The 13,924-nt window shown below is 39.9% G+C and overlaps 1 protein-coding gene and 1 long non-coding RNA gene across 3 annotated transcripts in view; one reads left to right on the top strand and one right to left on the bottom strand.

Moving 5' to 3' along the window:
• Nucleotides 1-1,742: 1,742 nt before the first annotated feature.
• LOC112847395 (uncharacterized) lies at nt 1,743-5,638 on the top strand. The gene is made up of 2 exons (XR_003220924.1): nt 1,743-1,801; nt 3,121-5,638. It is a non-coding gene; the product is annotated as an uncharacterized LOC112847395 (long non-coding RNA).
• The window catches only part of tmtc2b (transmembrane O-mannosyltransferase targeting cadherins 2b), an 86,717-nt gene continuing 78,255 nt past the window's right edge, over nt 5,463-13,924 (bottom strand). The window contains exons 11-12 of one of the 2 annotated variants that reach the window (XM_003447120.5): nt 11,710-11,773; nt 5,463-7,500 (exon numbers count right to left, since the gene is read on the bottom strand). In XM_003447120.5, the coding sequence (XP_003447168.1) occupies nt 7,321-7,500; nt 11,710-11,773 (244 nt within the window). In that variant the 3' untranslated portion in view covers nt 5,463-7,320. Of the gene's footprint in view, nt 7,501-11,709; nt 11,774-13,924 lie in introns of those variants that run through there. The other variant, XR_002062952.2, reaches the window with a different exon arrangement.

Raw genomic sequence — 13,924 nt, 5'->3', positions numbered from 1 at the left:
AGTAGAGCTCTACAAAAATATGGTATTATTACAGCTTGAGCATTTGGGGAAGAGGTAAGACAAAGTACATTGTGTCAGTGTAGAAATAAAAAACGATACCATTTCCTGAGATGTGTGAGTTTAGAAAGCCTCAGGGATTTCTTTGTTAATAGCTCTCTGTACGTCTTCAGAGGTGGCCATTTGCGGGAGATGGGGATCTGGGTTGTGTCTCAGACTCCTTTTTTCTGCATACATTGTCCACCTGCACAAGCACACATAACCAGCCATGCAAGATCGCGTACACGCAGGCATGAATGTGTGTTCACTGCAGTAGCTGGTATCTATAGGGATAAAGTCTATGCCCTGTTGGAGTGGATCAACAACTAGCAGTTATTAGTTACAACTCCTTAGGGTTTTGGAGGATTGTGTGAGACGTGGCACTGAAAATGTAAATTTGAGTTGTGGGAATCACACGCATCAGCAACTTCAGTTTTAAACTTTTAATAACACATAGTGTCATAGTGCCTTGTCAGTATGCTAGTGTGAAAGCTAAAGCTGAACGTAAAGCACTGTAAGTGTTGAAAAGAAGATTTATGGCGTGGACGACAGAGAACCACCCGATGTGCTCATTTCCTGCGGAGTGCCAGAGCACTCGGTACGCTAATTTCAGTGATAACATCAAAAACTCATTCCACTTGGATATTATTACACTGCATGCATACATGCATGAAATCCAAAAAGTGAAGGATTTGACAATGTCACTTTGATGAATGTTTTGTCATTTAATACTAAATGAATGTAGTAGAAAGGATAATTTGGGGACAAACTTGCAATTTTGTGTGAGGAGAATATTAATCGAATGTTTTATAGCATTATGTTCTTATGTGGCAAAGAGAAAAGAACAAATCATTGCTGAATATTATGTCTCTTCGAGCATGCTGTCCGCTCATGGTTTGCTCACTTGGTGCTTTCTGGACACATTAGAGAAAAACCAAGTACCGCATTTTCTGCACTATAAGGCACACTTAAAATCCTTTAGTTTGCACAAAAATCGACAGTGCGCCTTATGTTTGAATTCTGGTTGTACTTACTGACCTCGAACCAATTTTATGTGGTACACGGCGCTCAAAAATCTGTCAAAAATGTTTTAGTAGGACTTTGGTAAGCTACGAAGCTGCACCGCTTGATGGATTGTCAAAGCATTATGGCTGCCGTAGTCAGGAGCCTCGCGGAGTATTCTGGGTCCTAAACTCCGTCCCTTTCAGGTCCCAAAGTCAAACAAACACTGCATCACTGAGAGTTAAAAACTGTCTGAATTCTTTCATCTTTAATAAAATGATCAGCGTTGCTGCTTTACCAGGTGTAACAATTAAGTTTAACATCCAGGCACCCATGAAAACAGGATTTATTACATTTAACGGAGTTAGAAGTTAGCAGGAAGTTAGCTCGCTAGTTTCCACCTAAACATGATATAGCATGTTCTGACTGAGAGATTTCTGAAACAGTTCAAACGTACAGCTCTGCTATCACTTCCAACATAAATGAAGACAGAAAACTAAACAGCAGTGACGTTTGTAGGGTTACTGAAGTTGGGCTAGCTGGTATATAATGATGTGCTACGTGATCGCTAGCGACACAGCTATGCTAGCATAACATAAACACAGTGAAGCTGGAGGATGAACGCTAACTTTTTTTCCACTCGATAAAAGTTAACGTGAGGGTTCCCGATGGTTAGGGACAAATGCGATCGCATGGCAGGATGCTGTAAACGGACCAAACTTCAGTCAGGAGAACAACTGAGATAATCCATCCACAATACCAGGTTAGTCATTAATATACTGCAACAACATGGGAATAGAGCAGCTGCCAGAGAATTCAACATTAATGAATCAATGGTACAGAAGTAAAGGAAGCAAGAAGAATGAGTTGAGTAAAGTTTGACTTATCTGACTGTTTTGTTTTGCTTAATGCACCTTATGGTCCGAAAAATACAGTAAATAAAACTACAGCCGACGGAGTCTACAGACATGTGGGGACTCTGTATAACTGTGCATATGCTGTAATCATTATATCAGCAGAATGCAAAAACCAGTAAAAAGGTGGTTTTAGTGCCAATCATCCTATTAACTGCTTTTGTTCTACAAACTATGAAAACTCAGGTGAAGAAGTAATCTGCATACTTTACCATATTTCATTTTACCGCTTTGCGTTTAGGAACAGTAGCTCCTGTATAAACAGCTGCAGTACAACATGTGCTGTAAAATGCCAAAGAAAGACAATTTCCTTTCTGGACATCAAAACGCTTCAATAATATGAGGCAAAATCTAGATCTCATGGAGGAGCTTCATCCTAATGCCTCTTCTATCAAATAATAACAGTGGGTATTGGGTCCAGAGGGGAAGACTTCTCTGCATCACGCACAGTGAACCACTCTAAACAAGCTTGGTCGGGTGCTGTGAGCGCCTGGCTCAGGTGCTTGAGATCAAAGTAGCGATAGTCCATCGGCACATACCACGAAATGTTTGCTTGATAACAGCAGGCAGATTTTCCAGTTCACAGCATAATAAAATGAATTCCTTTCTCCCAGTTTGAACAGTTGGAGAGTGCAAGAGGTCATATCAAGCAATGAAGTGCACTAAAGTCATAAGAGCAGAAGTCATATGACTCTGATTTCCTTGGGGCCAGGCTTGAGACAATCCTTTATCTCTTACAATGAGAGAAATGTGGAGCGTATAAAAGAAGCAGGGAAACCATTTTTACATCTAATTAAATATAAAAGCAATTCTGACATACATTGTTAAAGAAATGTCGCTTTTAGCATGAAATATAAATCAGTTCTGTATAATTTATACTACGGCCATGTCACTTTATATCAGTCTAAAATTCTTGATTGAAATCAATTTGCAGGGTTTTTTGCACCACATAATGACATTGTCAGTGATTTGGCCTTGTTGGTACCACAGTCATCCAAGCTGCAAAGTACTAATGAGAACTCGCACTATTATGTGCTTGCATAAACACCCACGTGTTGAGAGCTTTAAAGGCAGACGAGAACCCAGAAACACTACTGTTTGCTTAAAGGCCACTGACACAGAAATCCAAAGTTATGTGCTCACTGTGTGTCTTCTTACCTCATTTTAGGAACGCTAGCTTAAGTGTTTTGGCAACACTAACACAAGCGGACTGTGGTACAGAACGCTGCTGCTCGCATGCTGACCGCTTCCAAAAAGAGAGACCACATCACTCCGGTCCTCTGCTCTCTCCACTGGCTCCCAGTTGCTTTTAGGATTGATTTTAACGGTACTGCACCTCCTTACATGGCAGAGCTTCTTAGCATTTACTGCCCCAGGAGATCTTTGAGGTCAGCAGACTTGATGCTTTTAGATGTTCCCAGGTACAGATTAAAGACTAGGGGAGAGAGGGCTTTTGCTGTGGCTGCACCCAGACTGTGAAACAGTTTACCCCCCCCACATCAGCCTAGGAACTTTTAAAACTGCTCTTAAAACTCACCTCTTTTCATTGGCTTTTAGCAAGGTTTAACCTATTGTTTTAATTTCTTGTTTTATCAGTGAGGTATTTTATGTACCTGTGTTTTATAGTATTTTATATTTGTATTTTATTGTACAGCACTTTGGTCAGCCTTGGTTGTTTTTAAATGTGCTTTATAAATAAACTTGACTTGACTTGACAAGCGAGGAGAGAATTTCATTCTACAGTGCAGGTGCACAACCTGGATTCAGGTGCATTACTACAGTGAACATGTCTTAACCCGCTTTAACTCTAGACTTTTACATCTTTCAGACGAGTGCACAGGGTTTACTCTTAAGTATTTTGAGACAAAAAACAACTATGACTAAAAAAATGGCATGAAATAATTAATAAGCACATTTAAACAATTATTAAACATTATTTATTTTAGCTAGCTCACTTGTTCAAACCTACTGAAAATTCAGTGCCTGGACCTGGATATTTTTATGCTACTTTCTAGTCATAATCTGTCCATTTCCCTTTTTTCCATCCGTCCGTTCTCTTTTGCTTATGCTTGTCAGGATCGTGTGTGTGGGGAGGGCGGGGGCTATCCCAGCTACCACAGGGTACACCCTGGACAGGTCGCCAGTCTCTCACAGGGCTAAAACATAGAGACAGACTCACATTCACACCTATGGACAATATAGAATTACCAATTAACCTAACCACACTAAGTGCACACTAAGAACCCACGCAAACAGGGGGGAGAACGTGTAAACTCCACAGACCCTGGCCAGGTGTGAGGCAACAGTGCTAATCACCGCGCCACCATGCTGCCCCTATTTTATTATTATTCCCTTCCTTTATTACCACTGGTATGATCAGAAGTTCAAGTTTGCCTTGTTTTAATGTCTGCATGAAAATCTACTTGTCTGGTTGCAGACTCTACTGGAAACACGGCATTCCCTACTTTAGGGAATGGTAACTATGTGAACTGACATGTAATTTCACAGTTAGCAAGCTATGGGAAGACATTCAAATGCCTACCGTTTCATATAGCAATAAATAAAACTACATCGCATTTGTGGCTTGACTCCACAACCCAACAAACTGTCAAATTTTGCTATTTGATGCAGAGATTAAGTGAAGCGCACCTGTGTTATGAGAAGAAGAGGCAAACTGGACTGGACAGTGCAAGCAGCGTCCACGCATTCCAGCTCGATAAGGAAATCTGGGCACCATGGTGAGCTCGGTTCATGGATGCAGACCTTCCAAGCAGAACATGTGAGAAACATCACAAGGCAGACTGCTTCGTTCACAGGGAAGGGCCATTTACTTGTCAACGGGGTCTGAATTGTGGGACGGGTGGAATCGAAACACACCGACCATATGTGGCTCCACACTGCTACCCTTTCCATATGGGAATATTTACATGTCTCCTTTGTTGTACAAAGATCAAAGCAGAGGAAATTCATTTGAGTTGATTTTATGACACATTTTAGCAAATTTACAGGGGGCAACTTTATATACCCTGTAAAAGCTGTTCCACAGCATGGAAGATCACCCCATTAAGTCTTAATACAACGGAAATTTGATGTTAAACTTGAGCTGTTGCTCCAAAGTGTGAGTGGCAAAACCTTGATATCAATCTGTGACCTACACTATCAGCAATAATGGCTGCAGAGGCACTCCTCAAAGCAGAACACCATAAATTTATTGTGGAAAAAAACAAACAAAAAATTAAGCAGACAAACAACCAAAACAAAGAAAAACACCACTGGGAAGAAAGGTCTACTCTGGCACATGGTTCATTTTATAATACAAAAAGGAGAAAAAATGGGGCTACAAAGCTTGATAATTTATACAAATACAACAACTTTCAAAAATAAATTTTAATTTAGTAAACGCTCCGTGAACAAGTTTCTGCAATAGCCCGCCGCTTGAGATCCCTGAGCAGAGACACAGAGTGAAACATTTTTTTTCTCAAACACCTTCATTAAAACAAGTTGTCAGTGTTTCTTCATGAACACTTTATATATACATGTGATAATAACACGATATGTCTGATGTGTGTGACATACAGTGCTGGGAATTAATGTGAACTGTGAATCTTAGTGAAAATTTCACTGTCGCCATAATAGTTAAAAACAGAACGGTGTTATAGCATTATGACTGTAACAAATGACTTAAATTCAAAAAACGACGCTGCTCTGTATTTACCCACGATGGGCCACATAACTGGGTATTTACTCCATAATGACCACAGAAGTAAACATAACAGCTGTCGTTTCCTTCTTTTTACATCTAAAAACACAGTACCAGCTGGTTCTGCTGCTCGTTAACACAGAGCAATAACTTAAAATGAAATAAACAAAGGACACGGATAGCTGAGAGGTTTGTGACCAATAACAAACAAATTATTACAAAGATGGCACATGCTGATACCTCTGGGAAGGTGCTGTTTCACTTGCTGACAATAAACAAAACAAACAAATTACACAGAATATGTACAAATGAGACTGAAAGACTGACAATGTGAGAAATACTGTAATAATGTAAAAAGCCAAACTTGCTCAGTAACACAGAGTCAAATTTGTGTCTGGCTACTTTTTTGCTGCTTTTGATGATTTTTTTGATACTATACACAATGTAGGTATATATTAGAATTAATTTATACACACACACACTAAACTTACTTATATCAACATAAAGGCATTAAAATATTTCCCTCAAATGCACCATGACTGTGCATTGTTCTGTGGTTAAAAGGTGTGCATCAGCATAGTTTTTGTATTTGGTTAGAAGAACTCCTTCATCTGCTTAAGGTCCTTACACACTCTTCTATAAAAGCTTCGGGCATGTAGCAAGGCGGTGTACCTGAATCTACAGTACCTACCTATTTTTTGTCTGTTACTTCCACAGGAAGGTAGCTTAACATTTCTATGTATAGTTTCTTAACTGCCATGGTGACTTCTTAACCAAAGCAGAGAAGATCTGTAATGATAAAAACACTTCCTGCTACACTCATGAAAAAGATATTACACCTTTTAAGTCATTATAATGCAAATTTTCCTCCACTTTTTGAGCTTACCTGCCAAAATATGCTGGGTTTTGCAAAGCGGAACGTTTGCAGAGGCTACCGTTGTGCTGCAATGGCTAACAAATTAAATTCCCTTTTTCAAGTTGTCACCGAATATTAGGACAGTGCTACAAATGGTTTGTAATAATAGCAAAGTGTGTATATTCTAATGAACAAATTTCATCACCGAGACTATGAATCGGTACACAAGCTGGAGATTTGAGATGAGTTGATTTTGAATGTTGTTAGTTCTTCATATACTGTCTTCATGATCAAAGTGGAGTATCTGGTCAAACCAAGAACTTCATTTAATGGTGATGGAAACTACCTGTTCCCCCCCAGTGCAGCGTTATGAGATTCTTTCCTCTCTTTTATCTCTAATATTAAATTTTACCCAGTTCAACAATTCTTTTTGAGAAACTTTTGAGCAGAATTGCTTAGTTTAAGTATAATTCATCTCAAATGTTAAAGGATGTACCTGGTCTTACTTCAAGTGCTTTTGTTATGAAGGAAAGAAAAGCCTTAATTTTGAAAAAAGTACTTAAAAGTCCAAATACCACATAACGTCTGCCAAACTGTGAGCAATGATTCTGAGGAAAGCTGCTGGCCTGAGGTGTATGTGAAGCTCAGGAGTCATTAGGAGAGCTGTGTGGTACAGTCACGGCCTCTGTGAGCAAACATTCTCCCTGAGTCTCTTCCATCTTTCCTGGATGAGAAGAGCAAATGAGGAGCGTGTAGGCTGTCCTTTTCCCAGGTCTGGTGTGCAGATGGCGAGTAGGCGGGGTCTCTTGAGCTCAGGGGCTTGTGGTCCTCAAGCCCTGTTTCTCCATGATGTTCCACAGCTTACGCAAATTGGACTGGGTGATGGCATCATCTGGTTTTAGTTGAAGTGCTCGGAGGTAATTGGCTTCAGCTTCTTGCAGCTTCCCATTGAGGTGGAGGATTGCCCCAAGATTCATCAAAGCTGCAGGGTACTGAAATTTAAGAAGAAAAAAGAGAGCGAACTTAGTTATTTTAGGGTAAGACCAATTGGATTCAGAGATTAAGCTTAAAAGACAATGCAACAGTTTATAACCTAGTACAGTTGGTACAAACACAGCTGCACGGGACCTAGCAAACGGGAGCTAACATACACATAAGGACAGTGTTTTAGCTAGAGACATGTTTTAATAAAAAATTCAAATTTTACTACATCCATGGGCTGATAAATAATGCACATAAAGTCCATCTGTTCACACTTTGGGATGTACATAATTTAATGGAAATGGAAAAAATGAGTAACAGTAACTTGTTTCTTATGACAAAAGCAAGAGAAAATGCCCGAGGTGAGGCTTAAATAAAGAAAGTAGTTTTTCATCACATGATGATTTAACACAGTGGTTTGTGTTCGTCTGATCACCCAGACCCTGTTTGGAGTTTGGTAACTATGCTGCTTTGCATGTCTCTGTGTCTTGTCTGTGGCCATAGATGTCAGGGCGGGCGACCGCGACTTTGAAGTGGGTTGAGATGAATATACTGTTTATTCCCGTTAGTGCCGAGGGGCAAAATCATCAGCGGTGCAATGAGTGAGTCATGAGGACCAAACTACAGGAAATGTGTCTGGGGTGCAATCATGTCAGAAGCATGGGATATCCAGGGCTAGGGAAGGGCCACATCTGATCACTATTTCAGTTTAGACTTGTTTTTCACATTTCAATCGTGTAGTGAGGCTACTGCTGCGGACTATTGTGATTTCTATCATTGTAATTCCTGGGATACAAGGATGTTAAAATTAAAAAAAGAAAGAAAACTTTTTTACTAAAACAATCATCACATCCACCAGTTACTTAAAACAGTGCATGATTATGATATTTCAAGAGGTGAACAATTTCTTTTGGTCCATTAGGTAACCCAAAGTATTTCTCTTGTTGAAAAAGCGAATGGAGAAATCATAATAGAGGAAAACTGAACAGATAACACTCTGAATCTATATCAAGATATAAGAAATTTTCCAAACAAACAACCCCAGATGAATAACTGAACAGTTTACATTCTTATATTAATGTGAATCTGGAGTTTAAGCTTCACACTTTTAAGCACAGAAGCTCTCCTAAGAGTGTTGGCCTTTGTCTCATATATTCCCAACTACGAGGAATTATGTGAACGGCGCCGTTTGCTGGACTGTTCGCTTACAAAACATTTCACTGTTTTTCCAGTGCCAGGGTAGGATGAGTGATGCTCCATGCATGATTTCCATTTTAATGGGAAGGAGAGTGCTTTTCTCTTTGGCAGAATTCAACCAGTATAGTCCAACTATGCCACTGTCCCCTTGAGAGAAAACCATTTTCTGCTGTAAACACACAAAATGTAAAACATAGAACACATGCCTGGCCCAAAGGAAGGACTGACACGACCAACACCTCTACTGTAGCTCGTTGGAGAGGATCTTTTTTTAATTTAAAGCATCCTGGCAAAACTAAATTTGTTCTGCTAGCAGCCAGGGTTCTTGAATTTAATGGTTGGGGTAATTCTGAGGCTGGTCGCACTTTAAATGACCTTCTTTTTGACCCATCATTGGATGTTTAAACCACAGAATAACCGTCAGGCTTCACTTTACAAGTTGGTGCATTTTAAAAGTCAGAAAATTGTGAGTCAAAGTATTTTTTCTTATACAGATGGACACAGTTGAAAGTAAAAGTGAGAGGGTAACACATAAATAGAGCCACAATCTATTGATGTGTTGTGTGTTAACAAAAACCCCCAAAATGCCATTGCCCCTGTCTCTGTCTGATACATGTGTGAGTTCACAGAAGCAGGTGGGCAGTAAGCCTTTAACAAACAAACTCTGTCCAGCCGAAGTCAGGGTTTGAATGGATGGGATCCTGGAGAATAGAAGTAAATGTTTTCCAGAAAGCTAACAAAGCTTGTATTCACACTTTTTACCGCTCCCCAGGACACTTACTGATGAGTGGTGTAACATGTGAAACACTGTGCAGTGACTCCTGGGTAGAAAATCCACAGAGTGCTGGTTTTCTTCTTAGCACAGCTGCAGCATAGCTTCAAAGATTGCTCTTTTCACCCATGCACAACTTAGCAATCCCTGAATTTTGTTTCCCTCCTAAGGTCTACCCTGCAGACTCAAAGCTAAAGACTACTAAAAGCCTTTGCTTCTCCCCCTTCTTCATATATCTAAGCCGTTTGTGATTTATACCCCCGTTTCTGCATTCTTCCTAGCCCTTGCAACACACTGCAGAACACTGGCTTGTCAAAAGCTTTTATTTTTTTCTCATTTCCTGCTGCTCTGTAACCTCTCCGCCTCCCCACCCTTGCTGAAATCGGCATGCAGGAGCAGAGGCATGTCCAGATGCAGAGCATATTAGCCTAGACTGTAAAGCAACATATGCTACAGAGGTTGTGAATGTTCAGTGTAAAACCAGGTGTTGAATGACCTGGCTGTAATGACTTTAAATAGCCATTTAAGCAAAGACTATCAATATAAAGTTGGAGACTTTGAAAGGGCAGATGTCGTAGGTTATAGAGAGCGACTGATGCTAAGCAAGCATCCAACCGGATTTAGTTTATCTAGATTGAGGGAATTGTAGGACTGAAGGATTAAATCCTTTGAATGGAAGGAAGTGTCCTCTCTCACTCAAAGCAAGCAGACATATGTGCCTAATATAAAACACCAGGGCCTTTGGAGAGCAAAGAGTCAAGTCGCAGTAAAGCATGAAATGACAAATGAAGATAGACAGTGTACATGGCTTAAGTCAAATCACATTGGAAAGAACAAAGGATAAAGGTAAAGAAGATGGATGAAGATGCTAAATTATAATAATGCCTCAGCTGTAAAGCAACACAAATAACAAAAAGTTTCCCAAAAAATGGACCCGACAGGGGCAAAACAGTGTCTCTGCATGTGGACGAGGACTACGGAGTACACGAACATCTCAAGACTTTAATTTATAGACGAACTGAACAACACTGACACAGAAATGGGTTTTTTTTGCATTTCATACACTCTCCAAACAGTTTGAAGAAAAACTTGTTAACTCCAAACTGGCTGTAGTTGTGTATGTAAGAGTCCCTTATGGATTAATTACAAGATCCTGATGGGAGTCTCCATGGTGATGTGTGTTTTGCTGTTCAAATGTATTAAATCACAAAATTGATGTGTTATCAATAATGAGTTTGTACTCTTTAAACCTTGCAGAACCCAGTTATGCTTTAAACACATGCACACGATTCTGCAAGGGTTGATTTCTTATCTAAAAGTACTCGGAAATCATCCCATCATATATCAAAAACTGCAATATTTGATGTACAATACCGACGGGATTCATTAAAAGCTATAAAGTGTATAATTTTTATTATTATTGTTGTTATTTAAAGAACAGTATTTCACATCTCCTCGTTCCTCACTTAGCTGGGCACACAGAGAAAGAGACTGCAGCTCTACCTCAGTCTATTGTCGGCAATGTGGAGCACAATAAGTGGCCTCTAAACATCTAATCAACGATGGCTGTGCATTTTGGGTGGAGGCAGTTGACAGTAATTATTTAGACATCAGAAAAAGTATCAGTGGGAATGGTCAGGGTTTTGAACAGTTAAGCTCTTTGAATTTCGTCATGTATGGAAAAAACATCTAATTCCTCTGTTATACTCAAGTTTTGGTTGCTCCATTTGTCATTATTTGTTTGCGTTATACCAGGGTTTATGTGGTCCTAACACTAGACTTTGCTTTGTCTGTATATCATTGTTCAGATATAGTTGATCATTAATCGCAAACTGATTTCTTTTAATCAAGACGCAGGAATAAACAGGGTGACCACATGCCAAACATACTTTGCTCCTTCTGTGACCCTCACTTAAACAACTTGACCCTCCCTGTCAGAGCTCTCAAAGACTGGATCCCATTCATTTTCAAGACGTCACCGTCCCCTGACTCAGTGTTATTATCATTATTCTTTTCATTCTGCTTACCCTGGCCTCTCCTTTGAAGTTGGTGATGGATGTTGGACAAGCAAATCTCTGGGCTTAGTAAAAACCTAGCATTCATCTGTCTGAGATCCACTGACAATGCATGGTGTTGTGCAAAAGCAGATCAGAGAGTAATAATACTGGAAAGCCACCCAGACTGCGATTGCGCATTGTCCATCAGAGTAAATAATAACGGGGGAAGATTAGCTAGCTGCGGTTTTACTCACGTTGGGTCTCAGGCTCGCTGCTTGTCCGTAATACTTCTCGGCTGCCTCATTTAGGCTGGCTTGTCTGCAAAAGGAAAACAGAGAGGCGGTCATTACTCATTTTTATTGCTGCTGGCTTCGGATGAGGCCTTGAACCCCTCGTGTTTACTAGCGCTCGAGGGTCAGTGAGAAAGTAACGCAGAGGAACAGCATGAGGGATGAGAAAAGCCAATCCAATCGCCCGTAGGCTTCTCGTTCGATAGCATCTTTCAATAACATCTGCGCCGAGCAGTGCACTGCAAGCACTTTCTGTTCTAATTGAACCTTGAGGTCAGGACTTCTAGTTCATTGCATATCAAGACACCGAGGCTCATCTGGAATATTCACTGTACATATCTGTTTACATTTAGTCTGGAAAAATGTGGGTTGCAACACTTGATAGATATTGAGATAGTTAAACTGTGCAAACACCATTAAAACACAAATGTAATCATACCATCAATAAAAACCCCCCAAACCAAAACAGGACAGCAGAGTGTACAGATCGAATGCTCCGAAATACGCTGCATATGCCAAACTGTGACAAAAAGGATTTTTGAGCAGATGGCTTGTCGGCATGAGTCCCTGGAACCAGAAACACACTGTTCCCGAGGACACGAAAACTACAGTTACAACACGGCTGTGCTGCATCATCTTCGTTCATAGCCCACTGTACTATTGCACATAAACCGGTGGCTCCTCGTTATTAACTTTCTGGCATATCAGAAATCACCTTTATGACACACAGCTTTAGGCTGTGCACTTATGGTAACAATTTCCCAATTAAAAACAATTTAACACTGTAATAGTCAAGGACGGAGTCAACAGCGGCCGGCTGTGGAGCCCCTTAAGTCGGAATGATCAAAGGAAGCGAGGCTTTTATACCCACGCTTTCATTCAAGCTGTCGTACTTTATTATGAGATCGTCATCTGGGTAGTTCCAGAGAAAAGTCTGGACCTGCGTATACATCTATGTTTTGGTTTTGTGAAATCTTAATCCTTTAATTTTAACAGATGAAGGAGATGATTTATAATTCAGAGTTAGAAAAAAATAGCTATACCTTTATACATTTATATTATATAGGAAAAAAAAATCCCCCAGAAAAACAATGCCAAGCGAACAGTCGTGCTCGTAGCTCTCAGAGGCTAAAGTTAGTCACAGTACTGGGTTTAACTAAATGCTAACGCTAACGGGTGTCTACATTAGTGAACATTCGCTGTCAGTCCATTCCACTTCACTTCAGCTTACACCATGAATAAGGAGATCATTGTGATACTATAGAAAAAAAAATCACCCCGGTCAGTAGTCGTTTCCTCTCAAGACTGTTTGTACAAAACTTGATGGTAGTTGTTGAGATATTCAAGTCTGTGACCACAGTGGGTCAACTGACTGACACTGCCAAAGTGTTGTAATTGGATCTTAAATGAGTTATACGTTGTGTTTGCTTATATATTCAGATATACAAAAGAATATGCTATGGCTGGGTTTCTCCCTTTTTTGTTTCAAAAAGAAGCATTTTACATTCCGACAGGGATCCAAACACCAACTTGAGTTGCTGAATTTGTCCTGAGATTATAAATGTGGCTTTCACATTCAACCACAACCATATGTTTGTTTGCCAGCATAATATTTAGAAAGCAGATCCTTCACAGAAGAAAAATGCACAAATCTAATTCCATAATATCATTATCACATTTATAAACACATTAAGAGAGGAGAACTGGAAAGCTGCCACACTGTAACCAGCAGAGCTACAGGACCTCCTAGAGCCGTCTGTGGGTTGTGAGAGCACTGTAGACAATGAAGGCCAACCACTGGAATAGGAGCTAGTGTAAGGCTATACCAGCACAGGAACTGGGAGAGAGGCTGATGAGAAAACGAGGCATTAATGAAATAAAAAAATAATAATAAAAAAAAACCTTGAGAGGAATAAAAAATTCTTGACCATATTTAAAAACGAGTGATCTTGTTAATGACGCCATCTAAAAAGCAGAGATCACAACAAAGACAAATTCTGCTGTAAGCATGACATTGGACAGCAATTTCAACGCTTAGTTGCAGTCATCAAATATTTCACAAAATTTACATTTGGTCTCATAGTTGGCATGCTTAAGATTATGGCACGATAGCAACGTACAGTACTCAGTAATCTCGCAGATATGGTCTTTAATAAAATTACATTGGGCATATGGTTAG

This window comes from Oreochromis niloticus, linkage group LG7 (assembly GCF_001858045.2).
Source record: "Oreochromis niloticus isolate F11D_XX linkage group LG7, O_niloticus_UMD_NMBU, whole genome shotgun sequence".
NCBI lineage: Eukaryota > Metazoa > Chordata > Actinopteri > Cichliformes > Cichlidae > Oreochromis > Oreochromis niloticus.
This window is presented reverse-complemented; position numbering and strand designations above follow the sequence as displayed.